Raw genomic sequence first — 27,949 nt, 5'->3', positions numbered from 1 at the left:
CCTAACCATTTCAACTTCTCTGGTACAGACTTAGCCGCAGCCTCAAGAAGCTGAAAATCCACATCTCACTTGTAAAGAAAAAGTTTTAAAGAAATAAGGATTGTGCATGTAATTTTACTGAAGAAGTCCGCCAGGGGACGAAAGCGACCCTGGAGACTTCGAGGACTAGCAGACAGGAGATAAAGACCTCCCCAGCCTCTCAGAATGAAGCACAGGCTTCACACATTAACTCTGCTTTGCTCAGAGCTGGAGACGTGAGGAAATCGAAATAACTGACAAGAGTAACGGAGCTCGACGCTCACAAGACGCACTCTTCCTGCCCACTACTGCGGCTGCGCGCGCGCGCCGTTCCGGAAGCGGAAGTGCACAAGAGGTCAGCGATAGTTTTCAAAATGGCGGCCTTCAATGTGCTGTTGTCCGGCTGCGGACGGTTTCTCAGAGGGCTGCTGACAGGCCCGACCGTGACCAACTGGGCTAGGCCACCAGCCCGCGCGTTCAGGGAAGGTGAGTGCTGGGTCCTGGTGACCTCCTAGAGTTGAAGAGAAGAAACGAAGGCTGCTTCTTTCTGCCCCCGTGCGCCCCTCCCTCCCTTTCCTTCGCGCGATTCTGAAACGTTGGAGATGTTTGCGCTCGGGGAATGCTAGCAGTTTTCTTCCAGATCCTGATTCTATTACGTTGATCTTTCATTCATCGTGAGTGTCCTCATGGGTGGTGGCGGGGAGGGGGGCGAGGGGGATGAAGATCGGAGAGAAAGCTTGCTTATTTAGGAGCAGAATAGAAACCTGTCCTAGGGTTCAGAAAAGTTTTTTGTTAAGAGCCTGGCAATGCAAGAGACATAAGAGACATGGGTTCGATCCTTGGATCGGGAAGATCCCCTGGAGGAAGGTAGGGCAATTCACTCCAGTACTCTTGCCTGGAGAATACTTTGGACAGAGGAGCCTGGCACGCTGCAGTCCATAGGGTCACAAAGAATCGGACACAACTGAAGCGACTTAGCACCCACGCACGCAGGCACTGGATGTTAATTCTCTATTCAATATTCTTCGAACCGCCGCCTCCTTCACTAAAAAATTACTGTGCGATCAGGGAAGGTCAGCTGGATACCCTCCCCTGGGCCTCCTTTTCCAGTTTCTCATCTGAAATGGTATAATCTGATGGCAGCTTTCACTGCCCGAACCCTTAGTCTAAGAGGTGGAAGCTAAGGTGGAAAGGCCATTGAACAGCTGAAACAGACAAATCCTGGATAGTGGTTTTGCTTTTCATTAAGTCTGGAAAGGCAGCCTGACATTGAACTGAGAGATTACTGAAGGCGAAGTGCTATACTTCAAACTGTCAAGGGGTTCCTGAGTAGTTAGGTTCTAATGAGATGATGCACTACTCTCCAGTGAATACAATTTAGGTTATAGGTGTTTGGGGCTTCCTCAGTGGCTCAGCGGGTGAAGAATCCTGCAATGCAGGAGACACGGGTTTGATCCCCGGGTCTGGGACGATTCCCTGGAGAAGGAAATGGCAACCCGCTCCAGTATTCTTGCCTGAAAAATCCTATGCACAGAGGAGCCTGGTGGGCTACAGCCCACGGGATCCTAAAAGAGAGGGACATGACTTAGCGACTAAGCACATGTTCAGAGAGATTCAGTTACTGGAAACAGCAAACTGAATTGGAAATTTTCCTGAAGGGAGTGTGTCTTTAATAGGCTCATAAAAGGATGGAATCTGGCGGAAAATGAAAAGGTCTTTTCAGTACATAACCTTCCTTTGTGCACTGCTGGAAGCAGGAAAGGATAAGTGATGTGCAAAGAAGTGGTTTTGTGTGTGTGTGTGTAAGATCTGGAGTAGCATATCCTTTAACTAAAGCTGAGATGTATCCAGGGAAAAAGAGTGATCGTTTTGCCAGGGGAAGCATAAAAGTCCAAAAAAAAGAGCCTAACAAGGGGAGCATTGGATTTGTCTCAGAAAAAGTCTTCTGTAAGTTTTCAGTAGAATGGCAGATAAGGAACCCAGTTTGGGAAAATTAAAGAAATAATTAATGAAGAAATGGAAATGGGTGTTTGAAGAATTTAGCTATGAAGGGAAGATGGAACATTTGCTAGAAAGAAAAACAAAATCCAGGTACTGCCTCTTTAGCGTTAGATGAACTAATGCATTGATAAAGAAAGACACCAAAGAGATCATGCTGATGGTAACAAGGACTTGGAAAGTTGTTTCATGTGTTCCTATGCTGTAAAATGGGCATATGCCCATAACTTTTTTTTTTTTTTTTGGCCGTGCCACTTGGCTGGTGGGATCTTAGTTCCCCAATCAGGGATCAAACTTGGATTCCTTGCAGTGAAAGCACAGAGTCAGTCCTAAACACTGAGCCACCAGGGAATTCCTTACCTGTAACATTTTTGGTGGCATCTACCAAGTGTCAAACATTAACAACTACAATGCACATATCCATTACGAAATTAAAAGTTGAAAACAGTTCTTTGCCATGTTCCCAGAGGATAGGCAAAAGGAATAGTTTTGTTTTTTTACAAAGGAATATTTGAGATTTGAATTTTTCAGTTGGAGAGATGGCTGTATGATGAAATGAATATTTGAAGTCTTCCCCACCATGCATACCTGGTAACTTCTCTGTGTTACTGTCAGACCTAAAAGCCAAATAATTGAATTGATGTGATCTTACTTGAAGGCATCAGCTTATACTTTTCTTGAGAACCACCTATCTCCAAAGCCTTTAAATTAAAAACAGCACCAGCAACTTTCTCATGATGTTCTATCCATTATGTGTAAAGCTTAAAGAATTACATATACAGCTAATTTTGACTGGTCCTGGCTGGTATATTTGAGGAATAATATTGTATACATAGAATTTAAAGTCACAGAGAGGGAGCTGGCATCTTGCTGAAAACATTCAAGCATTTCTACTTTTCTGATACGACAGTACTGTTTAATTTTAGTCAGAGTTCATGGGCACTCAGCACTACTGCTCCTGCCTGTAGAAGCTCTCTGTATGAAGCAGTGATTCTCAGTCAAGGGCAGTTTGTTCTCTCAGGAACACTTGGCAACGTCCAGAGACATTTTTGGGGTCGTCACAGCTGGTGCTCCTGGTGTGTGTGTGGTGGTAGAAGCCAGGGATGCTGTAAGCATCTTCCTGTGCACAGGACAGCCCCCCCACAACAAAGAACCACCTGGCCTGAAATACCAGTCCTGCTGCTGTTGAGAAAGCCTGGTCTGATCTTTGACCAGAGGGACATACAGAACCAAAAAAGATGATTATGGAAGAAGCAAGACTTAAAGGAAAGCAAAAAATGGAAATTGTGGTTTATTAAGTGCTGCAAGCACTCTGCCAGGTTTTCCACATACACTTTTCAGTCTTCTCAGCAACCTTTAAAGGTGGATATTACTGGCATTTTTACAAATGAAGAAATCTGGTCCAGAGGTATTCAGTAGCTGTGCCCAGCATCGCACAGCTAGTAAGTGCTGGAGTCAGAAGTAAGGCCAGCAGTTTCCCTCTTCACCAGTGACACCACCTTGGTACTCTGTGGTAGGGCTTCCCTGTGGTTCCCTCCCCTCCCTAAAAGCTTTTATTGGTTAACTTGCTGGAGTTGATTTCATGATTGACACCGTCAGACCTAGCAGAGATTAGACCTTGTTCCTGCCTTGTCACTCTTAGAGCCCTTGTGAAGGAAAGCATTTAAAACAAGAGTAATAAACACATATGACTTTCTAAATGAACAATATGATCTGGCAGATCCTCAGAGCAGAGTGTGTTGAAACAAGTAAAGGCTGAAGGGAATGTTTTTCTTCTTTTCCAGTTAGCTAAGGGAGCTTTCTGGAGGACCTAGCATTTCAGACAAGGATATGCCTTGCAGGATGGACAGCCCTGTAACTAAAAGCTTTGAGATAGAAGTGAGCAAGTTGGGGGCTTTAAAGAATTCAAAAGACATGGTCCAGAGTAACCTGCTAGTGGAAAGAGATTTTTGTGTAGCAGTGAGACTCCTCGTTTGAAGGATAGTGCAGAGGGAAGTTCCCTCAGGTCCAAGGGAAAAGGAAGGGGTAGGTGGTGAGAGAATCAGAAAACTTTTGTGACAGAGTTAAAGATGAACAGAAGGGAACAGTGCTTGAGGGAGGAAGGAGTTTGAGAAAAGTAGTCAATGGCCACACTTGCCAAGCATGCTGTGTAGGATTGTTGGTGCTGCCCTGTAGCCACCTTGCCATTCAGTTACTCCATCCCTTCATGCTCTGCTTGAGACTTGATTTCCATGGAGCCTTTCCAAGAAGGACATCGGTCCTCTGGGCACTTCCTGCAGCAGTTCCCTCCAGCCCTTGTCATTCATCTCCCCTCACTTCCTCCTTTACTAAACAGTTGGGCCTTTATCCCACCACAGTTCTCTGTGTCTGTTTGTGTGGCCATCGAGGCCTTTTTGCCTCACTGCAATCTAACCGCGACGCTGTTTGCTCTAGACTTACAATCCAGTTATCTTGGACTCCATCCTAGGCGAGTATTTACTGAAGTACTCAAAGGACCTCTTTACGAGGCATGGACTTTATTAGAGTGAAGTTCCCATGCTTGGTTTAGTTCTCTTTTCTCCTCTAGGGCAAAGACTGTGTCTCCTCTTAGAGGGGAGCTCTCCACGGTGGGTGGAGCCCAGTTGTACACTCCACGGTTGCTCAGCAAATGCCTTGCCTCCTGTGGCACAGATTATTTGATGTGTAAGAGCTTGGCCCTTAATCTTGGTTTAGAAAACTGCTTCTTTAGTTTACTTGATCCAGCCACATCTCAGAACACAAGGGCAATTCCATCTTTTTCTAAACAAGTTTTCAGTTAGTGACTAATGGTCTCCTGTTAGTCCAGCTTTTCTTAACCACCCCCACTTCTCTTGAATGGAGAGGAGGCCAGGGACAAAATGGATCTCAGGTTTTGTTTGGTTTTGACATGTTTTTGTATGCATGCTGAAAAGCAATACTATTTTGATTCCTATCTCTGTTTTGAGAGGCCTGAAATCTACTAGGGCCTCTTCAGGCTCCAGTGGGCCCTCTGCCCCTGCACTGAGATACCGCCCTGATCAGTCTCAGTTCCATATGTGTTCTCAAGTCATTCCTCCTCGTTTGACAAATCGTCTCTATGAGATAAGCATCTGCCTATTGTTTTACCCGATAAAACATAGTGAGATGATTCACTGGCTCAGAGTTGCTGTGTGGGGAGCTTATGAACAGTGGAGCTTGCCACAGACTTTGATCTCTCTTCCAGGGGCCAGTGGGATGACTTCAGGGTTTGGTTCTTTGCCAGGAGTGATGTGTGTTTTACTAGACTTGTTTACCTCATGGTTGGGACCCAAGTGCCTCCATGGAGAGGGGAAGCACATGTTGGTCCACTTCACTTCAGGGCGCTGATCTCACGCCGACCTAAGTGATTCCGGAGTAGGTCTCTCCTTTTGTTTGCTATCGGGATTCTTAAAAACCTGTGCTGCCCCCCTCACCTGCCGTTGCTCAGACTGGGTCACCCTCCGTCCCTCTTCCAACCTGGTTTTTGCAAATTCGCAGTTTCCTGGGTGCCCAGCTGGGCTAGGGCTCGGCCCTCCTGCCCCAGAGCTCTTGTAAGCTGACGCAGCGCAGGGACCATCCCCCGGCAGATGTGCTGGCCTCCAGACTGAGTACCAGGTTGAGTCTCACCCACATCCCGTTTAGGCTGGTCTCTTGGGAACAAGTAGATCCGTGCGTGGGGTGACGCATTTTCTCTTAGGGAGAGAAGCTTAGTTTGTCTTTGAGTTGATTAGTAACTATAGTGTTCTCTAGAGAAAGCCTCAGGGCCTCTCTGGCCAGTTGTCACTCCCTTGTGTGTGTGGAGTCGCAGCTGAGGGGGCTCTCAGGTTGGTTGTTTGGAGTAATGGGTCTCTATGAATGGCCGTGCCCAGAAAACGAGTGGGGGGACAGTTCCAGGCAGTCTGGGCCCAGTTTGGTGTCGGTCACAGAGCTCAGTGATCACAGATGCTGCCGGGGGCCTCCGGGTGGGTTCGAGTTGCCTCACTCTTTTTCCTTAGCTTCTCTGTTTTTACTGCTTATTTTTTTATCGCAAAAGCAGTACATGTTTATTTTAGAAACTTTAGAAAATCACCTCCTGCCACCACTGAGGGAAAACCAGTCTTACCATTTAGGTACACAGCTGCAGGGGTCTGTGAGCTTCCTGTAATCCATGTCTAATTGTGTGTACACCGAGGGACGTGTTTCTAGGGCGAGGTCCGTAACTTTCATTTGATTCACAAAGTTAACCTTAGGTTCTTTCTAATCTGTACTGCTTCTTTCCTTGACTGGAGCTGAGTAGAACTAATTGCGGTAGCCAAGCTGCTGTTAAAATATAGATTTAGCATTTGGGGAGACAATTTGCAGCCTATCTATAGCTGTGTGCACTCACATTTTCTATTATGGTAATTAGCAGTCAGAAGGGCATCACGACCAGTATTTTGCTCCCTAGAGTTTATGGAGCATCTGCCGTGTGCCAATTCCTATGCTAAAAGCCACGGCTTCTCTCTTTCTAAAGAAACTGGGCGACCATGGGGACAATATCTAGGAACCTTCTGTTTGATTTTATTTGCCAAAAGTGGGTTATGAGCTTGGTTCTCCCTTAGGATATTGTTGAAGTGGTCTTTCTGAATCCTGGTTAAATAAGAGGACATAAGTACAGCCTGACATGCATGCAATGAAATTGTTTTGCCCTCAGGTTCTTTTCTGACTGCCTCACTCCTAAATAGGCGAAGAGCTGAGGGAGTCCCTCTCCGGATAGCTCTGCAGTCCTCTCTTTGAAATCGTGCCCTGACCCCAGCCCCATACCTGCAGGCCCCTCGTTCCTGTCACTCTTCCCTCTCCAATGTGGATAACAAAATGCATTCCTGCAGGGAGGAAAGATAGCTGCCTTTATACAGGTTTAACGCAAGGCTCTCAAGATGTTCTCAGAGCGAACTGATCTCATTATTACCCATTGTGGGGCCCCTGGGTGCTGCATCTTAGATTGCAGACTGGTCAAGGTCAGGAACCACATTTGTCTGATTTCTCTTCATGAAAGAACACATACAGTGGGTACTTTTGAAGGTCTTTTTATGGTCTCTGTCCACCCCCAACCCCTCAGCTCTTAGGCCATGATTGCTAGCCACAGTAGGGCAAGATCTTGCCAAGTACCTCGGATGAGACCAAGATAAATCTTGGCTTAGAAAGGCAGAAACAGTATGAAGACCCCTAATCTCAGAGAGGTGATATGATATGGGCATCTGGATTTGCCCCCCACCCAGCCTGCAGGAAAAGTGAAAGTGCAAGTCGCTCAGTTGTATCTGACTCTTTGCGACCCTGTGGACGACAGAGTCCATGGAATTCTCCAGGCCAGAATACTGGAGTGGGTAGCCTTTCCCTTCTCTAGGGGATATTCCCAACCCAGGGATCGAACCCAGGTCTCCCGCACTGCAGGCAGATCCTTTACCAGCTGAGCCACCACGGAAGCCCAAGAATACTGGAGTGGGCAGCCTATCCCTTCTCCAGCAGATCTTCCCAACCCAGAAATCAAAGTGGGGTCTCCTGCTTTGCGCGAACCCTCATGTCACGGGCTTCCCCAGTAGCTCAGCAGTAGAGAGTCTGCCTGCGGTGTAGGAGCCACAGGAGGCTTGGCTTCAGTCCCTGCATCGGGAAGATCCCCTGAAGGAGAAATGGCAGGCCACTCCAGTATTCTCGCCTGGAGAATCCCATGGACAGAGGAGCCTGGTGGGCAACAGCCCATGGGGTTACAAAGAGTTGGACACAACTGAATCTATTTAGCACTGCCCTGCACAGCCTGCCGGGCACAGAGCCTGGGCACTGGGAGGTAAACCCTGCATACTTCCAGGTGGGGGCCATGGGAGAGTGCAGACAGAGCGCTTCATTTTTCTTCGTGTGTAAGGTTTGAGCTGTGATTTAAAACTCCCTGTTCCTTATTAAATGGCTGACCTAATTTTTCCCCTTTATCTCTGTAGTGGTGGAGATCCAAGAAGGGAAGACGACTATAGTAAGTATTGTCGATCTGCCCACTTCTAACCTCTGTACCACTTGGAGCTGCCTGGCTGCTCCTCTGAGAGAGGGTGGGAGCCCCACCTGGACTGGCTTCAGGATCTGCTCCCTCCATTACCATAAATCCCGCATCTACTATTTTCAACCCGTGTGCGGGAATGTGGTTAATCAGGAACAGTCGCTGTGCTGGACTGAGGCATCTGTTACTTGATTAAAGTGGCCTTTTGTATGACACGGGCTCAGAAGTATTTTCTGCTATGTTTTTTGGCGGGCGATCAGTCAGTTTTCCAAAGGGGAAACTAAGGTAATGGCAAGGCTAGAGAGAGTAAGTTGACCCCAGGCCAGGAGCCTGGATCTCAGTCTCTTTCCTTTCTGCCTAGAATGACTCAGCTACTCCTTCAGTGAGGCAGTGAGAAGGTGACACTTTCTGGGCCCTGGGCTCAGAGCTGGCGCCCTGGCTCATCTGTTGGTGAGAAAGCTAGACGGTTTTTCACTCCCTCTACTCCTCCCCCACGCCCCACCCTCACTGGGCCCATCTCACCTCCCTTCCTCAGGGAGTCATGGGGCCTAGATTATCCTATAATCCCTAAAAGACAACGTTGTTTTCACATGGCCTTCTGTGCCTCCCAAGAAATCCTCAACCACTCCACAGAGTTCCCAGAAGCCTCTGTGGCTTCCATGTCAACCAGGGATTTAACCCTCTGGCAGCTAGCCACGCATGGCCCTGCCCAAGGCCTTCTTATCCCCAGGACAAGCCCTTAGGGTTCCCTCTTGGGGTCTTCCCCAGAAGGCTCCCCCTCAACCTTTGTACTTGAGGTTAAGACCTCAAGACAGTTCTTTCTAGGGACTCCCATCCCTTTAAGAATAGTTCCCTTATCCAAAACCGAAACAAGCATTCACCCTGTAAACTCCATGCTGGTGGAGAGAAACTCGTCGGGTTTCTGTGTGTGCAGAGTGTTTTTCCTGTGGGGCATGAATTTGCTATTCGTGGAACTAACAGAGAGGCATGTGGTCCCATGAGAGCCCTTGGGGAGGGAGCCCGGCCATGCCCGAGAGGCAGTGCCATGGCTGACTTCCGGTATTACTCACTGTCCAGAGTCTGACTTCTTCATCAGTAAAATAAGGTCATGAATCTGCCCTCACTAGGCTGTGGACTTAAATGAGATGATCCATGTGGACCATTATCAGCACAGAGCCAGGCCTGTAGTGGGGAGTGTGTAAATGTTCGCTCTCCCCGCCCAGGCCCACCTTGACCCCCTGCCCGTTTTCCCGAGCGCTTGGCTCCTTTTCTGGCATTGCTGGGGTGGCATCTCCAGAAAGGCAGTAACAGCGCCTACGCAGCCAGCTCCTTTGCCTGTTTCCACTTCTTCCCTGGGAGAGTTGCTTCCCCCCAAAGCCTCTCAGACCTGGCCCAGCCTCACTCATAATCCGTGGCCTCAATCAGCAAGGCTGTCTAACCTCCCCCTCCTGCAATTGGAGCTGACGCCCAGGTCGCTGCTTCATTGCGCTTAGTCTCTCCAAGGCTGTGTCACAGGACACAGCAGCCATGGCGGAGGTCACTTCACACGTGGCCTGGGCGGGGTGTGAAAGGTGGCATCCAGAGTGCTGAGAGGAGGCAGCCAGGGGACTGTGTCCCCCACTCTGTGTTTGCAGAGGGGAGGAGGGGTGTGCACACAGTGGTCTGCTCATGTAGGCCTAGAGCAGGTTTCTCAGTTCAGCACTGTTGGCGTTTTAGACGGGCTGGTTCTCTGCTGTGGGGGCCTGTCCTGTCTGTCATAGGATGCTTATTAGCAGCTTCCCCGCTAGGGGCTAGGGACCCATCCCCATCCCACCCCACCCCCATGGTGACAATCAGAAATGTTTCATTGTCTGGTGTCCCCTGGGAGGCCAGATCGTGCCTGGTTGAGAACCACTGGCCTAGACTTAGCTCTGTCAGAGCTGGAAACTGCAGTTTCTGCTATGAAGGATATGCGGGATAAGGGGTGAGACTTCCTTTGGACTCCACATCCCTGTGCAGTTTGAAACTTTTTACCATGTGCATGGATTACTTTTTCCCAAAGCAGGGACAGGGAAGCATAAAGTTCTGGAGTTTTTGTCTTTTTGAGGATGGAAAGCTAGCCTTCAGCAGATACCACACACCTCTCCTCTTGCCACCAGCATTAAATTCAGTTTCTATTACCTTCACAGGTCACCAAACCCAGCTCTGTGGCCACCTGAGGCCCAGCGTCCAGCAGCTGTGTTCAGGCAGAGAGGCCCATTAGCTGCTCCCCTGAGGCCCCTAGAGAGGAAACCTCACCAGCTTTTGGGGGTTGCTCAAGAATCGGGGTCTCCACACAACTCTCCCCCTCATCAGCTCTCTTTCTCTGCCTCCTAGATTGAAGGCCGAATCACAGGGACTCCCAAGGAAAGTCCAAATCCCCCCAACCCCTCTGGCCAATGCCCCATCTGCCGCTGGAACCTGAAGCACAGGTATACCTATGAGGTAAGTCTGCGCATCTCAGAGCTCACATTCCCCGTGGGCTTAACAGGCATCTCCTGGAGCCACCAAGACAGAAACATTGTGTCCAGCGGCTCTCAATGCTAGCCGTACATGAGAGTCCCAGGGGAGCTTTAAAAATGCTCAGACCCCACGCCTAGATGATTCCGCTGGCCTGGGATGGAGCCCGGCCATCATTTTTTTTTTTTTTTTTTTTTTAATTTTTTTTCATCATTATTTTTTAAAGCTCCCCAGGTGATTCTAATGTGCCGCCAGGGCGGAGAGTCCCTGACTCAGTTCCTGGTCTGGTTGCGGGCAGCTCAGACCACCAGGGCCCTGGAGCCCAGTCTCATAGGGCTGTGTTCCTGAGGGGTGGACTCAGAGTCCGGGTTTGGTTTTCCTCCTTGTGTAATGAGGGCGTGTCTTGAGAGTCCTCACTGTGATCTGAGGACACATCACTCTCTTCCCACACTGGAGCTACAGGGACCCCTGTTTGCTGTAGCTCTTCTAGAGCGTCGTTTCACGGAGAGACGATGAGAGCAAACAACGGTAGGTGCTGCTCTGTGTGTGAAGCAGCTGCGGGGCATAATTCACTTTGTTTTCACAATATCCCTGTGAAGTAGGTACTGTTTTCATCCTTGTTTTACAGATGAGGCAATTTGAGGCATGGCAAAGTTAATGCACTTGCTTCAGATCACACAGCTTAGTAAGTATCAGAGCTGGGATGCACTCGGGGGTATGAAACCCAGGCAGAGCCGCCAGTCGCAGCTGCTATTCTGCCTGTGTCTGGAGATGGGGCAGGCGTGGGGGATGGACACAGCCCTGGAGAAATACATACTTGTCCTTCAGAGTTCTGCTGGTGACATTAAGCACCCTATTTTTAGGTTTCAGGTGATTCAGGCTTTGGGCCAGTTTGACCTGCACGTTGTCCCTGTGCCCCTCTGTGGAATGGGATGACTAAGGGCAGAGATCCCGGTCAGGTGGTGAGAGCAGGAAAGGCCACATGCCCATGGGATCTGAACAGAACAACCCAATTAATCTCCTGGGCTGGGAGCCTTGGCCTCACGCCACCCCAGGGTAGGGGGTGGAGGTATTCTTTCACCCTATCCCCGCCCTTTTGCTGATGGCCACTTGGAGTAACAGGGAACTTGGAGGACACAGGCAGTGCTCTCAGCTTCTTGTGACATGGAAGTTAGCAGGGTCCTGGGCATACCTAGAATCCCAGCTGTGGATGGGCGGTGGGGGGGGGGGACCCACACCTGCCTGACCACTGCGGGGTACTCTTCCTACCAGCCGTTTCCAGGAAATGGACTTGGCTCTGTTTATCAAGCAGAAGAAATCCAATCCCCTCCAAGGTAAAGGCTGGAGAAGTTGTTTTCCTTTTTACCCCTTTCTGCTCAGGACAGCGCCACTCTGAGCTGCAGAGAGCTGTCAGCCTCCTTGGCAGCCTGCAGCGGGGGCAGCACTGGGGCTGTGAGCCCAGTGTATTATCCCCAGATAATCCAGTCCAAGTTCTTTTCATCAGATTCTGAGGATTACAGGGGTGGGAATTGGGGGCCTGGGTCCCCCAGGAGCTGACCAGTGATTAAAGCAAATCTACAGTTACACAGAGAGGCGCCCGCCAGGGCAGCGAATCCGTTTGAGGACCAGGACTCTGAAGACAGGCATGTCAGGCCCCTGGGGGTGGGGTGGGAGACTTTTCCTTTAACCCCTGCCATCCTGTGAGAGTTGGGAGGGGACTTGGTCTCTCTGGATGCTGGCTTTGTTTATCATTATTTCCTTGACTCATCCAAAGCAGTCTGATGGTGCAAAGGAAGCCCAAGAATCCATTCACATCTGGGCACAGAGGGTGTAGAAGATGTGGGATTTAACTTCACAACTTGACCTCATCCTCCTCAGCTTGTTCCTGCCTGGCGCTTCGTTCAGAGGGCATGGCAGAAGGTGGAGGGGCTCTCTGCAAGTCTTCTGGGCTATGGTGTGTAGACTTTGGGGGCGGAAATGGTACAGGTCTTCCCTCTTGTGTGTAAATACATAACATACCCGCTACATCACCCAGAGAGGATAACACACTTTTCATCACCAGGAGAGACACTGTGGGTGCATGATTGCTTGTTAACCTTCTTGAAAAGTTCCCAATCTCTCACCAAGTCTGTTGGAAGACTGTCTCATAGAGGAGCTGAGAACTCTTGGGGTTGGTAATGGGGCCAGGAAATCTTGCTAAGTTGGGATTGAACTTGTTGTGGCGGAGGCAGCGGGCCTGAGTGCAGAGCTGTGTGTGGAGGGAGTTGGTCTCAGTTCGCTTCTCGGGGTGGCATCAGCCCCTTACAGTGCCAGCTACAACAGCCTGCCCTGCAGACCACTTGGCCCTGGCTCCCTGGCAGCCAGCACCCATCCCCATGATCCTCCTCTCCCGTCTTCCGTTTCCACTAGGATGTTCTGTTGCTCAGTCAGTTCATCCGGCCACATGGGGGCATGCTGCCCCGGAGGATCACCGGGCTGTGCCAGGAAGAGCACCGCAAGATTGAGGAGTGTGTGAAGATGGCCCACCGAGCAGGTAAAGGGCCTCGGGCCGAGGGGGCCGGGGGCTGTGGGCACCATTACACCTTCCACATCTTCTAGCCCCTCCTGAGAGAGCAGTGTGTGTCCAGAGACTTCATTATACTAGCCCCCCCAGTGCCAGCCTCCCTCCCCCTTGGGCTTTCTGTTCAGTCCCCCAGAGCTGCAGAGGGAGTGCAGAGACCATCCCCTTAAATGCTTTTCCCTCCATTCAGGTCTGCTCCCAAATCACAGGCCCAAGCTTCCTGAAGGATTTGTTCCAAAGACCAGACCGCGACTCAACAGGTACACAGACCTGGGCTGGGGAGACCAGCTCCTGGAGCTCATCATGCAGCTCAGGAAAGCTGGAGCGCTCCGTCCCTTCCAGCCTGAACGCCACCCTGCCACCCCACCACCCCATCAGTCCCACCACTGTGCACGCCTCTGTTACTATCCCTCTGCCAGCCTCAGCTTCTTTCCTTGTCCCTCCCCAGCAGGGCACTTAGCCCAGGGGTAACAAGGGTAAGAAGATCTGCTGGTTGGGCATTAGAATGTGCTAATCCTCTGTTTATGACATCATACTGGGTTGCTATGGGAATGTCAGAGCAGTTCTACAAACTTTCAGTAATAGCACTGGGGTTATTAAAGGGCAAAATGAGACTTTAGAAATAGAAATGGGAGGGCTGTCCAGGGTAGGGCCACCGTATAGAGCTGTCAGATCATATAATGCAAAACTTGAAGGCAGCATCCATGTAGACTAGATTGTGAATGTTCTCCCTAGAGTTGTGCAGTTAACCTGCTCAGTTGCGTATGGCATCCCATGAGATCCTGAGGTTTTATGGAAGAGGAGAGAAAGGCCTTTAGATCCTAGAATCAATCAATCTGCCTTTCAGCCTGAGCAAGGTGGCCCCCCCTGGTGTAGGAACAGGTTCCTGTCTAACACTCAAACAGCTGTCTCTGACATTACCACACTATATACTCCTAGAACTACAGTACTCTCTAATTGAGTGTAGATCCAGGTCTGTAAAAGATGTTGGTGTTTCTTGTTCTTCTATCAATGCCCCTCCGTCCTTCAGCCTGTCCTAATGCCACTAGAACTGTGCTCTTTGGGTAGAGCAAAGCAAGATCCCCCACCCCCAGCAAACCTCCTAGGCTGATCCCTAACAGAACCCAGGAATGGAGGATGGAAGGCCAGGTAGATACCAGCTCTAGATTGCTGGGCTGGGGGTGCAGGGCCAGAGCTGGGTCTTCACTGACTCTCTTGCCACCACCCTGGCCCCTTGCCCATCTCCCACCTGCACCTCCCACGCTGCCAGCTGGGCCATCTGCCAGCAGCCCTGGGGGAACAGGACATATTAACCTCCTCTTGTCTTTCCCAAATTTGCTGCAGACTATTTGGGAGTTGAGCCCACCCCCACTCCAACTTGTTAAGAGACAGCAGCAGGCCTGAGGACACAATCCATCCTGCCCTCAGCCCTCTGAAGCAAAGACAGGCTCCCTCCCATATATCCAGTGTCCATTAACGTGACGCAGGACTGATGGCAGGTGGGGGCTCGTGGGGTTGCAAAAGGCCCTCTTGGGGAAGAGAGGGAGTCCTGTCTACAACTAGGGACTTGACAGTCTCATCCAGCGGCCCTTGAGCTGCCCAGGCCCGTGCACTGGCCCTGGCTCTGCTGGGCCTTGAGGAGCAGTGCCATCTCCTTCAACGCCCCTTCCAGAGAGGTAGGGGAAGGAGCTCGATTAGCAGGGAGCTTTGGTTCTTAGAGCTGGAGTGGCCCCAGAGAGCTGGCCGGAGGCCCCAGCCCCTCCACGGCAGCTGCCTGCTCCTTGTGGCACAGGCATCATGCCCAGGGCCAGCCGAAGCCCAACTTCCCAGGGCCTCTCCAGGGTGGGAGGGACGAGGGTGGGCGGAGGGGTGCAATAAGGCAGCAACTCTGGAGAGCCTGGTGCGCCTTGGGATCTTCAATCCCAAGCAGCCTGCTTCCACATCCCACCTCTTCATCCACCCCCTCTGAAGCCAGGGAGACACCAGCACAGGGCCCTGCCAGGTCGCAGCACCACCAGCCACAGCAAAGGCGGCTCTGGGGCCAGCTCACTGCACAGAGACCTCCCTGCTGGGGGGCTGACAGCCACCCAGTGGTCGTCAGAAGCCCTCTTGCCTGCCCAGCTCGCACGTGGCATGTAGTCCTACAGCTTTTACTTCCTCTCAGAACTCAGAAGATAGAGGTCCAGGGGGGCTCAGTTGAAATGTATACATTAGCAGTCACTTTTTCACTGTTCTCTAAAAATTTTCAGCATGGTTATTCATTTTTTAAATTAAAACTTCTCATGGGAGGGTCTCTAGAGGCACTGGGTTGAGCCCTAACTTAGTGTGGAAGCAGGGGAGGATCCTGGCCTTTGCCGAGGCTGAGCTTTCAGGACGTAGGGTGGGCCTCTGGATAGGATCCAAATTTCGTTCTGAACAGAGTAAACCCCAGTCCTAGCCGGCATGAGCCACTCTTCTCGGAACTGTCAGGGCCCTGCTGTCCCCAAAGGAGGCCAAAGGACTATGGGCGGCAGCCATCTTTCCCCATCCCCGCTCGTATTACACGAACCTTCCTGGGCTACGTCTGCACCCATGGGCCCTCACCCTGGGCTCCAGTCATGGCCTGCTTGAGGATCAGGGGTCAGGGGTCTTCCGCCAGTTATGGCTGCCCAGGCTTGTCCCCTGAGGGCTCGGGTAGCGGAGTGAGCCAAGTGGGGGAGAGGGAGGGATTCCTCCAGGCCCTTACATCAGCCTCTCCTCTCCCCACAACTGGGCCAGAGAGGGCTGATCTGCTCTCTGAGTAGCCTCTTCCTCTGCCTCCTCCCCCAGCAGATACACACGCACACACACTGGCAACTCATAAAGACAAGGGAGCACGTGGCCACACACGCCTGCGGCTGCCAGAGCCCAGCCCATCTGTTTACAGCACGCTGGGCAGTTGCTCCCAGGAAAAGCCCCTTCTCAAGAAAGGAAAACTGGTGAAAGTGTTTGGCTGACCAAGTGCAGCTTCGGCCCGAGAGGCCCACGCCCGTGGTCTCTGCCGCACCCTGGGCTGCCAGCCCTCATGGCCGCCTCTCACTCTCCCTCCACAGGTACCTGACCCGCTGGTCTCCCCGCTCCGTCAAGCCCATCTACAACAAGGGCCACCGCTGGAACAAGGTGCGCATGGCCGTGGGGTCCCCCCTCCTGAAGGACAACGTCTCCTACACGGGCAGGCCTCTGGTGCTGTATCACTGACGGAGCGCAAGGCCTCCTGAGACCTGGGCTCATCCTGCACTCCCGCCCCATCCCACCAGGGCAGCCCGGCTCCTCCCGGGCAGACGGCACGGGGGGCGGCAGGGCCTCTGCAGTGCCTGGGACCCGCCCCACCGTGGTGCTGGCAGCTGGGGGCGGACAGCTGTGGTGTCTGACCCTGTGCAGCTGCGGTGGTCTCACGACTGGCCGGGGCTCAGGGCTGGGGCACCGGCCGTCTATCCCAAGGACTATTATAAACCAGGCTTGTGCTCACCCGCTGGGTGTGTGTTCACTGCTGGGGAAATGCAGGGGGCTCAGCCTGTTTCCGGCCAGTCACTGCGCATTGAGTTGCTGGTCTTGGGTGGTGGGCCACGTGGGGCACCGCGCGGAGCTCACGGCCGCACAGGCTCCCTTCCTCTCTGTTGACAGCCGCTGGCTCTTTGTTCGGCTGCCCAGCCTGCGTGCAGCACTTCCAAGTCCAGGAAGCTGCCCTCCTCAGAGGCCTGGCCGTCACCTTCTCCCCTGTGCCGTCTCCTCCCACCGTCCTCTCTCGTTAGCACATTCCAGCCCTCTGCCACTTGCTCTATTTAGAGCTGGGCCTCTCCTCAGCCTGGACGCCAGATGGAGGTGGAGGTGGGGGGAGCAGCACAGAACAGACCGACCAGATTTACCACCTTTATGAAAATACTATTCAGACTCTGCACACCCTCTGGGCGGCCCGCCTACAGCATGAAGGGCAGGTCTAGGTTCTTCTCGCCGGTGCCCACGTAGATGTAGCCATAGTTCTTGGTGCGAGGAGCGTGGTAGAAGGTGAGGCCGGGCCAGAGCAGGCTGCGCAGCACCACCAGGGCATTGCCCCTCTCCATCTGGACACTCCAGGACCCTGGGGGTTGGGGAAGAGGCAGCAGAGGGCAAGGCCTGGGCATCGTGGAGGCAGAGCCCGGCCGGGGGTGCAGAAACCCCAGTTCCAGGCAGCCAGGCCTGAGCATTAAGGTTCCACTGGGAAAGAGGAAGACAATTTAATTATCCCGGCCCTTTACTCCTCCTGATTGCCTTTGAGCCATTTCACTGCTCATTAAAGCCACTTCCAGAGGGAGGGCGAAGGAAATGAAAAGAGGTGGAACTCAAAGCAGTCCGTTTTATTCCTGTCAGCAAGTCCAGTGACAGGTTGCATGGGGGAGGAAGCTGGGTCCCCATGCACAGGCGGAGCAGGGCTGGGGCTCGGCCGGGGAGACGCCAGGCCCCTCTCTCCCTGCACTCGGGCTCGCTGGTGGCCTGCCGTCCTCTTGCGCTTCACCTCTCTTGCAAAATTTTGCTCCAGGCCCAGCAGCTTCACTCTGAGATGGATGAGACCTGCCCAGGCTCACATAAAAGTGTGGCCTTTTCAGGCCTCCAGCTCAATAGCCCTTTTCTGGCAGCCGGTAGACTGAGAGCCGTCCTTGGTGGGAGGGGACTTGGGCTGCAGCTAATGAGCCTTTGTCTGTCCTGGGTTCTGCCCTGGTTTTTGCTCCCCAGACGGGAGCAGCCCAGCCTGGGGCTGAGTTGTACAGCCACGAGGACTTGGCGGGAAGGGCCCGATCCAGCTCCAGAACCAAGGGAGGGAGCCGCTGTGTGGGAGGAAGGAGCCTGGGAAAATCGCCCCTGGATGCAGATCTGGAGCTTCTATTCCCCTGCGCCGAGGCCTCTCCCAGCCCAGCCGCAGCTCTGCCCCAGCCCCTGCCAGAAAGGCAAATGCTTTGAAGGTTTTGGTGTTGGACCAGCCAGTGATGCACTGAGAACTGCGCCGAGGCCTTCATCAGCTGCCAGCCCAGCCCGGCTGCCTGGCTCCCGCTGCGCCGCTGCCCCCAGGCTGCCTCCAACCATGGCCCACCCCGATCACTCCACACCCAGCAGCCTTGGAGCTCAGGCCCCACCCACCAGAGGCCACCCTGAATCCAGGAGACCTGACCATCAGGCACCCTTAGCCCTGATGGCAGTTCAGCCCGTCTCAGGGCTCCAGCACCTGCCCAGGTCACAGCTAGAGCTTTCGGGGTGTATGTAGTCTGCTGGCCCTGACCTGCTTGAGGGGTGCCCACGTAGGGGCCACCTCAGCACTGTGCAGGGGCCTGCACCAAGTACCGCCAGCCAAGAGTGAGGTGATGAGGCAGAAGCCACAGTGTTGGCCTGACCCCCGGCCCCTCAGTGCCAGCCAGATAGCGTCGAGAAAGAAGAGTGTCCCTGGATTCCCAGAGCTCTGGTTGGGGCACTTCCCGGCAGGGTGGGGGTGGTCAGAGAAGTGGGGAGTATCTCCCCCAGCTCCTGCAGCTTGCCTCTCTGGATCCCTGAGATCTTCCACCTCATAAACCTGCCTGCAGGTTCTGGAGACTTAGCCTGTTGCTCTTCTAGTCATTCATTCCAGAAAACAGATGGCCCAGGGGTAACAGGAGAGGGGGTGTGACAGAACAAAGTGTTCCCAGTACACCGTATGCAGCTTCTGGTCAGAACACAGACCCCCGGAAGGTAACCCCAGTCAGCTCCCCGTGCCAGTCCCCGCAGCAGCATCTGGGGAGTCCCTCTCTGCTCCAGGAGTCCACAGCCACAGTCCCCTGGAACTGAAAAAAGTCAGGCTCTGACCACCCAGAGAAGGCAGCTTACAGCCCCACCCTGGAGAAAGAACTGGAGGCCCCCAACCAGACACTCAGCAGTTCCCTGTCACCAGTGCTTTGGCACACCCTGGGCAAGGACTGGATCCTGGCTTCCCCAGTACCAGCCTGCCCACGTGGGACTTGGCCACCTCTTGCTTCTAGTGGGTGGGGGAGGGCCCAGGCTCCTCAGGGGCTCCCCCTACACTGGCCAAGCAAGAGCAAGGAGAAACAGGGTTCCCCCACCAGGGTTGGGGATCTGCGCCATGCAGGCCCAGGGTGCTGGCAGAGTACAGAAGTGCTATGTGAGGGGCTGGCCAGCCAATGACACTCTTCCTCCCTCCCTTGCATTCCTGTCACACTGCTGTCCTTTCCTTGTCTCTGGCTCAGCTTGTCGCCCAGGAAACACATACTCAACGTGCCAGGAGTCACGTAGCATCTACCTGGGAAGCCAGGCTCTTGCTTTCACCTTCACCCACTTTTATTACTGCAGCTGCTGGCAAGGCTGGGCCCAGCCAGCCGCCTCCACTGGGACTCTGAGGGAAGCAGCCTCCTGCAGCCCTGGTGTTCACAGCCCATGCTGTCTCCCAAGTCTCCCCAGACCTCCCCCTCCAGCCCCCTGGCAGCCACTCTTCTCCACAAGCTCTCTCTTCTGAGGATGTGGTGGGATACAAGCTGGTTAACCAAGAATGGGGCCTCCTGCATGAGCAGGAAGTCCTGGGTTTCCTGGGCCTTGGGGGTCTCACCCACCTTGCCAGTGTGGGAAGCTTAGGCTGGGAGATGCTCATCATAGTTACATTCCCCTGCCCTCCAAGAAGAAAGGCAGCCAAGTTCTGATATTAAGTTGGAGAAGGAGAGTGGACCAGGCCGGAGTTCAGGGCTGTCCAAGGGCGGCAGATGGCTTAAATCCACTCAGACCAGCACCACACAACTTGTCTCACACACACAAAAATGGCCACAGGCCCCTTCTCAGAGCAACCACTCCCCCGCACCAGGGCCACGGCACATGGGAGGGGTGGGGGCGGGGACAGGCGGAAGAGTGCCCAGTCTCACTGATGGGCAAGGCCAAGCCCCTTGGTGCAGAAGGCCGAGCACCTGTCACCTGAGCCTCCACTGGACTGGAAGGGAGGCGCCACCTGCACACCCCACTGAGAGAGGGCTGATCCCAGACCCCGCGTTGCCCACCCTCCCCAGTGCTGTCTCGCCTGTCCCTCACCTCTGCCCAGCCATCAGGCTGCTTTCCAGGCAGGCAGGCCCCTTGCTGCCCTCTGCTGCCTACTCTGGGCATTGTGCTGGAGCCCTCGCTGCTTTGTATCGGGCAGTCCCTGAGCAGAGAGTCACTCTGCCCTCCACCCGTGTGCTCTGCTTCCCAGGACACCTGTGCAGCACTTGCTGTTTTATATTGCCACTTCCCATCCTCTGTTTTGTTTGATCTTCCCAAATGCCTGTGAGGCACGGATGGTGCCTTGTTCTCAGCAGCATCTCCAGTCCCTGGGACATACTAGCTGCTCAGTGACTGTTTGCTGACAGCATAGAAGGTTAAGGAGCATTGAACAGCAGAGTACTGCCCAGAATTCTGGCATCCTGACTTAGTTCTCCGAGTCTCACCTAGCAACAGCCCAAGCTCAGTGAACTCTTGGCTGTTGCCCTGTGTCTGCCTGAAGGATGCTTCTGCCACCAAAGCCCTACTCCCACAGAACTCCACAGACCTCACGGCACACTGGGACGTCTTGGGAGGTCACAAGTGGCTCCAGGCAACATCCCTCCATCCTCTCTCCAGCCGAGGGTGATCCAGGGACCAGCTGCTGAACGCCTGGCCAACCCACGTGGCCACAGAGAGCAGGAGTCCCAGGGACTGCCTGACCCATTCCTGCTCACAGGTAACACAGGGTTCCCCTCAACAGTTGCCTCAGACCCAGAAAGGAAGCTGATCCTACCTGGGCAGGAAACAGCTCCTAGATCCCATCCTTCCCGCCAGTGCTGGTGCCCCAGGGAACTCTGTTGGGACTTTGCTTCACTTAGCGGCCTGGCCATTCCGGCTGCTGTCTGCCTGGTGGGGCAGCCTGCCAGCAGCTCCTGCTCTTTCAGGGGCAGATCTGGCAGGGAGTCTGGGAGCAGGGTCAGAGTGTCTGCTCTCCCCCCGCCAGCCACACTTTCACCGCCACACTGCAGGCCCCACCAAACCATCCTGAGTAAAACCCAGCCAGACTTCCTGCAGGCTTACTAGTGGTGGCTCTGGGAGGAGGAGAGCTGGAGGCCCAGAACTATGGAGTTTCCCAAAGTCAGGCCAGGAGAATCTCTCCCCTCCGGCCCCCCCCCCTGCCCCGCGCAGGAGACACCAGGAGCCCTTCACTCCTAAGGCTCCAGCACTAAGGACAAGGCAGCGTTCTGGGAGGGACGGGGGTGTCGAATCATCGGTTGACCTCTCAGCCCTGAGGCCCACTGTTAGTGCAAGAAGTCTAGGCTCCGGGGCTGGGGGGGAGGCCTTCTTGGGTCACCCCCCGCCCTCCCCAGTCACCCAGCGCTCTGAACGGAGAGCCTCATCTGCTGGCCCTGGGTTCCCTGCTGTCACGGCTGAGAAGTCCGCACTGGGCAGAGCTTTCCAGCCACACTCTGAATCAGGGAGGGGCTACTGCCCCCAGATTAGGGGCGCCAAGAGGACTTTTCTCAGTCGGCCACTTGGGCCCTGGCACTGGGTCCCACCACCACAGTGTTCCTAACTCCTTTTACCAACCAGGCATGTGCAGTCCCCTCCAGCCCCTAGTCAGGTGGGGAGCACAGAGTTGGAGGAGGTAATGGAAATCTGGAAAGTGTGTCTGATGGTTAAGAAATTCTCACCCTCCATAACCATCTCCCTGCCAGGTCTGGGACCCCCCAGTCTATTCTCAGGGAGGCTTGACTCTGGTGCCCCCGTGTGGTGGAGGCCAGCATAGCCACTCTTTGCTGGCAGCCCTTAGCTACCCATGGCCCAGCCCCTGGGGCACTGAAGTAGCCCCAAAACGGCCTCCAGAGCCCTGGCTTGCCCTGCTGCATCCATTCATGCACCACTGCCTTGTTATTACAGATCTGCCTACAAGCCACCAGCAGCTCCTACTGCCTTGGCCTACTCCTAGGGCTTCCCAGGTGGTTCAGTGGTAAAGAATCTCCCTGCAATGCAGGAGATGTGAGTTCGATCCCTGGGTCAGGAAGATACCCTGGAGAAGGAAATGGCAACCCACTCCAGTATCCTTGCCTGGGAAATCCCATGGACAGAGGAGCCTGGCAGGCCACAGTCTATAGGGTCACAAAGAGTCGGACACAGCTGAGCAACTAAACCCTCCTACCCTTTGGCCCTCTAGGCCCTCTAGGCCCTCCCTAGCCTGCACAACCCCCCTCTAAGGCCTTTTTGCTACTGAAAACAGTATCAGTAATACTTATTGATTTTTACTTAAGTCCTGAATGTCTTAAACACTATCATAAATGTTTTGTATATGTGTTATTATTTAATTTTCATAACAACCCAATGAGGTAGAAAATATCAATTTTCCCCTTTTAAAAATTGAGGCACAAGGAAATTGAGGGACTTGTCTGAGGTGACCAGGTATTACACAGCAGATTCAGGATTCCAACACAGGCTTTCTGGTTCCAGAGCCCTTGTGTTTAACCACCACTGCCGTCCCACCCCTACCCTAAGTTCCAGCCCAGTTGGGTTGCTCATGGCTCCTCAGAACTGTTTCCCCCTGGTGATGAGGGTGACTACTGTCCTGCAATTTCCACTGTCCACTGAAAACACCATCTACTTGATACCACGGTTAAGGCGAGACCCTTGGAGTCTAATGCTTTAACACATATTGTGTCCTTGGATTTAACTCTCTGAGCCTCTATTTTTTCATCTGTAAAATGGGGATAATGATATAATAGTACCTAACTCACAGATCAGCAGTAAAGATTAAAATGAATTAAGAAAAAAAATGAGGCATGGGAAAGAGTGGGTACAGTGCCTGGCACACAATAAGCAGTGTCGTTGCCTTTTTAAGTAGTTCCTAGTATCGTTGACTTTGCCGTCATCAACAACAGATCCCCCCAGCTCTCAGAACACCAAGCATGGGGAGGAAAAAAGCAGGGGTGCTGATACAGGGCCTTGGGTGTGGCCCCTGAATGCCCAGAGCCTGGCACCTGTCCTGGGATGCAGAGCCCAGCAAGAGCATCTTCCGAGGACATGCTCTTCTCTACTGGTGGAGCCCAGGGAGGAGACTGCCCAGGGGTCTCTGACCCCCCACCAACTGCCGGCTGTGTGCCTAGGCCAGGTGGGCCCTGAAGCACAAGAAGGCCTCTGAAGTTGTATGTTTTAGGATTTAAAAGCACATTTAGCAGGAGACAGACATACAGAATTCATTTCCTTAGCAGGTGGTCCTCTTCAGGTCAGTCAGCATCTACTCCCTGAGCACCAGCTGTGTGCCAAGCACTGGATCTAACCCCAAAACCAACCCTGAAGATGTATATATATGGCTAGTATTTTCAGGGATGTTTTGGTGGGGGGAAGTTCCCAACTTGCCTTCATTCAAGATTGATATGAAAATCAAGAGAGACGTCTGTCTGTGGAAGCACCTGGAAGACAATCCTTTTGTCTGCAAACATTTACCAACTTTCTACTAGGAGCTGAGCCCTGTATTGGGCCCTGGAGGAGCCCCCTACTCAAGGCCCCATATTGAACTCCCAGTTCCCACCCAGGCTGTGGGTCCCACTCTTAAGAGGGAATGGCAAGTGGCATGGCCCACTGTTCTGACCTGGGGGTGTATCCAATGTCCTCCAAGTAACAGGCTGTTACCTTTGGGGATGTCGTGCTCCAAGGAGTCCATGAAGTCTAGGGACGGATCGAGCTCAGCCTTCTCCAGCAATGTCTTGTTCTTCAGCTCAACAGGCTCCCTGAAGTGGAAGTAAGAACTCAGCTTCTTGGCTTCGGACAAGGACAGTCCTACAAAGGGGCGGCAGGTAGGAAGGGATGGTCATCCCCAAGCCCCACAGCCCCTTTGTCTCTGATTGGAGACCACATGGAGGGGCTTGCAGAGGATTCAGTCAGCTACTGATGGGGAACTGAAGGGCAAACAGGGACCAGAGTTCTCTCAGCCAGAACTCGGCTTGGACCCCGCAGCAGACTACAGAGGAGGAGCATGGGAAAAGGTGGGGGGCCCAGCCCCACACACAGCCCCGAACTCAGGTGGCCAGGTGCGCTCAGCCTCAGGCATAGAAGAGTCAGGGTCCAGTAACTGGCCATTCGGCAGGTCCTCCCAAGTGATGTGGCCACAGTTATTCCTTCTCTGAGGAAACAGGTAGGTTCCCCTGGACTCCCAGACATGTGTCTGACTGTGCTCAGGAAGAGAACTTACCTTCAAAGGTCCGATTGACATTGATAGGTCCAAAAGGGGTCTTAAAGAGGGCGCCTCGGGGAATGACAGCCACAGCCTTGTCGATCTGGTCAATAACAGACACCAAGCGCTTCTCTTCCTTGATCTGGACCTAAGGAGACAGGAGACAAGTTATCCCGCTGGGGTGCTGTGCCCAGTCAGTCACGCCTGGTGCAAGGGCCCTCTGCATGTCCATCTGAACTGGGTCATCATGCAGAGATGCCAGATGCATGGAAATTCACCATGAGTGAAGTCTTTCCCTGCCTCCCCTCCCTCCTGTCCTTTCTTAAATTGGTAATACATACTGGTGGTGAGTACAGTATTTAAAACTTAAAAAAAAAAAATCATAAAAAGCAATGTCTCACCTCATTCCTGGTCCCTCAGTTGCCCTCACTGGGAGCAGACACCATTAACAGTGTTTAATATACCAGTCCAGAAACAAACCATTCTGTCATCATATTTTAATGTTGCTTATTTTGCCTTTTTAAAATATAAAAGCTATCATGCTGACTGTAGAATATCTGGGTGATATAGAAGTATTTTATAATATACCTAAGAAAATTAAAGCCATTCATAATCCCACCTCCTGAAGGTAATCGCCAATAACATATTGGTATAATCCCTTCTATTTTTTTTCTATGCTATATTCAAAGGAAAATTAGAGTTACAGTTTATATAGTTTCTTGTCCTGCTCTTTGACTTAACATCATTTCTCAAGTATCACCCCATACTGTAACATGTTTACACAGATGAAATTTGGTTAGAATCAATATCAAGGGCAACCCCAACCCAAACAAAAGGACTTCATAGAGATGTTTGGGAGAAAACAGCACTTGACGGGGAAAAGGTCACTGGGAGACCCCAGAGCAACTCAGCCACTTATTTCCCATGGGCTGCTGATTGGAATTGTTTACAAGGAAGGAGATGGAAACTAGTAAGTATCTAGGCTGGGTGCTTTAAGTACATCACCTTGGGAATTCCCTGGCATCTAGTGGTTAAGATTCTGCACTCCCGATGCAGGGGACGTGGGTTCAATCCCTGGTTAGGGAACTAAGATCCCACAACCCTTGTGGCGAGGCCAAAAAAAAAAAAAAAAAAGGGCACCTCATTTAACCTGCACAAGTCTCAATTCTACCAAAGAGAAAACTGAGAGTATGTTGAGTTTGTCCGGCAGGCAGGGGTTGCAGCTGAAGCATCACCGACCTAGACCTAGACATTTGGCCTCACCCAGGTTCAAGTGCAAAGGTTGGATTTTGAATCACAGGTTTGTCTAGTTTCAGAAATTGGGTTATTTTCCAACCATGCAGTCCCATATTTTAATGTTGCTTATTTTGCTGTTTTAAATACATAAAATTTGTCATGCTTACTGTAGAATATCTGGGTAATATGGAGATATTTTATAATATACCTAAGAAAATTAAAATCACTCATAATCCCACCTCTTAAAAGTAATCACTGCTAACAGTTTCAAGTGAATGTATCATCTGCATGTGTGTATGCTAAGTCTCTTCAGTCCTGTCGACTCTTTGTAACCACATGGACTGTAGCCCTGTAACCACATGGACTGTAGCCCGCCAGGCTCCTCTGTCTATGGGATTCTCTAGGCAAGAATATGGGAGTGGGTTACCATGCCCTTCTCCAGAGGATCTTCCCAACCCAGGGATCGAACCCACGTCTCTTATGTCCCCTGCACTGGCAGGCATGTTCTTCACCACTAGTGCCACCTGGGAAGCCCAAATGTGTTATCTAATAAAATACAAATCGATACAAAAATATAAGCACCTGTGCACATCCCCTGACCCCAGAGCAATGCACAGACCTCTTCTTCCCAGCCCTGGACCCATAACCCAGCTCTCCCATCAGCTGCCCATCCCCTTGCCACCCTGTAATCACTCAGGAGTGATGTGACCCCAGGCAGGTGACTTAACAGAGGTTTCCTCCACTCCACCCCCTGGAGGCAATGCACCAGCTTCCCAGGGCCCCGAGGATGGAGTGAGGGGGCCAGCACGGAGGCCCAGGGCCGAGCACACCCAGCGCTCCAGGCCCCGGGGCCCCAGTGGCTGTGATGATGGCCGTGCTTGCCGCCATCACAGTGCCCACCGGCCCAGCCCCTTGCGTTTAGGCCCTCCTCGTCTTCACTCACCACTACTTCTTCTTCAAAGACCTTCTCACCCTCGTTCACCTTCTGCAGCTCCGTGTGTTCGTACTCATGGGAGGGGTCTCCCATGAAGCGGCCCTTCACCACAGACGTCTGTGTCTCCATCTCCTCTGTGGCGGGGGGCAGGAGGCTCCACTCCATGCAGTTCAGGCTGCCAACAACATCCACATGACCCCAATTCTAACTCCCCTCTCATTCCAGCTTCCTGCCCCTGCCCCTGCCCCTTCTCCCGAGGGCCTGAGGCCCAAGAAAGGCTGTTGGGAGTCACACCTTTCCCCCTTAGAAGCCGCAAGAGCCTGTGGTGTGCCCCACCCCATATGTGATGACATACAACTTAATTTCTTAAAAGCTTCAGTCTGCGAAGATTCCAAGAGCGTCTTCCTACATAGCTGGATTGTGAGGCTGCAGATGAGTTTCTGCAAGCTGAACTTGCCTTAATTTCAGATCCCTGTGCTCCAGAGGGCCCCACATTCATGCTCAGCCTGCCTGCTGAGCTGACACACAGCCATCTCCCCCACAGCTCTCCTCCTCTGAGAGCTTCAGGGGCATCGCCAGCCCAGTCACTTCTTTCTCACATCCTGCCAGGAAGGGTGTCCACCCACTCCTCCCTCATCCACCCAGCGCCTACATCTCCAGTCTGCTTCCTCCCCCCTTCACTCTCCACTGGCTCCTTCACTACATGAAGATGCCCCAGCCTTATAAAACTAACAGTCCTCAAATCCATGCCCCTCTGGGAAATGCCCCCTTCCTGCCCCTCCCTCCTCTTCCCCAGCTCTGGACTGCAGAGCTTGCCAGATCCTTTGCCTTTGCCAGATCCCTTCCTCCCCACCCCGCTTTCACTCTGACCACTGCACCAGGATTCCACCCCTGGCACCCAAGAAACTGCCCTGAAGAAGGCAATCCATAGGGCCTACAAGCCAACAAGTGCATCTCCACGTCTGCTTCCTGCGACACCTCCCCTTCCCCTTCCCCAGCGCCTTAAGTGTTTCCGAGGATCTATTCTCACCCCTCTTTTGTCTCCACAGTCTCACCTACTTGACTCCCAGAACCCCAAGTTATTCCCTAGTGGATACCCAGAATCCAGTCACCTCTCACCACCTCCACTGCTTCCACCCTCATCCAAGCCACCACCTTCTCTCACCCAATATCGCAGCAGCTTCCTAACTGGTCTCCCCATGTCCATACTGGCTCCTGCTTCAGTCTGGTCCCTACCCAACTGGGAAAACCTAAGCCAGACCGTGACTCTGTGCAGACTCTCCCAGTGACTTCCCATTGAGCCAAGTACTCACGGGGCCCTGCACGATTGTCTTGGCCTCTCTGACCTCATGTTGTGAGTGGTCCCCCTCACTCACTCCTCTCTAGCCACACTAGCCTCTACAGGATTCCACAAGTACACTAAGCACGTGCCTGCCTCAGGACCTTTGCACTTGCCTGGAATGCTTTTCCCTCAGATAAACACATAACTCACCCCGTTGCCTCACGTGTCTTCTCAAATGTTACCTC

The 27,949-nt window shown here is 52.8% G+C and overlaps 2 protein-coding genes across 7 annotated transcripts in view; one reads left to right on the top strand and one right to left on the bottom strand.

Moving 5' to 3' along the window:
- Positions 1–16,556, top strand: MRPS18A (mitochondrial ribosomal protein S18A). Of its 3 annotated transcripts, XM_043449757.1 has the most exons (9): positions 397–504; positions 7,980–8,011; positions 8,394–8,482; positions 10,388–10,495; positions 11,139–11,844; positions 12,389–12,464; positions 12,920–13,043; positions 13,261–13,330; positions 16,142–16,556. In XM_043449757.1, the coding sequence occupies exons 5-9, from the start codon at positions 11,675–11,677 to the stop codon at positions 16,284–16,286; spliced, it is 585 nt and encodes a 194-aa protein (XP_043305692.1). In that variant the 5' UTR covers positions 397–504; positions 7,980–8,011; positions 8,394–8,482; positions 10,388–10,495; positions 11,139–11,674; the 3' UTR covers positions 16,287–16,556. The 3 variants fall into 3 exon arrangements, with proteins under 3 accessions (XP_043305691.1, XP_043305693.1, XP_043305692.1); XM_043449756.1 differs by lacking the exons at positions 8,394–8,482; positions 11,139–11,844; positions 12,389–12,464 and having other exon boundaries at positions 1–504; XM_043449758.1 differs by lacking the exons at positions 8,394–8,482; positions 11,139–11,844; positions 12,389–12,464; positions 13,261–13,330 and having other exon boundaries at positions 355–504.
- The window catches only part of RSPH9 (radial spoke head component 9), a 38,115-nt gene that overhangs the window by 7,921 nt on the left and 2,245 nt on the right, over positions 1–27,949 (bottom strand). The window contains exons 2-5 of one of the 4 annotated variants that reach the window (XM_043449752.1): positions 26,432–26,597; positions 24,271–24,400; positions 23,712–23,858; positions 16,945–18,874 (exon numbers count right to left, since the gene is read on the bottom strand). In XM_043449752.1, the coding sequence (XP_043305687.1) occupies positions 18,669–18,874; positions 23,712–23,858; positions 24,271–24,400; positions 26,432–26,597 (649 nt within the window). In that variant the 3' untranslated portion in view covers positions 16,945–18,668. Of the gene's footprint in view, positions 1–16,944; positions 18,875–23,670; positions 23,859–24,270; positions 24,401–26,431; positions 26,598–27,949 lie in introns of those variants that run through there. The other 3 variants (XM_043449753.1, XM_043449754.1, XM_043449755.1) reach the window with 3 other exon arrangements.

The sequence above is a fragment of the Cervus canadensis genome, chromosome 28 (genome assembly GCF_019320065.1).
Source record: "Cervus canadensis isolate Bull #8, Minnesota chromosome 28, ASM1932006v1, whole genome shotgun sequence".
NCBI classification, from domain to species: domain Eukaryota; kingdom Metazoa; phylum Chordata; class Mammalia; order Artiodactyla; family Cervidae; genus Cervus; species Cervus canadensis.
Note: the sequence above shows the minus strand (reverse complement) of the source record. Positions and strands in the feature narration are given on the sequence as shown.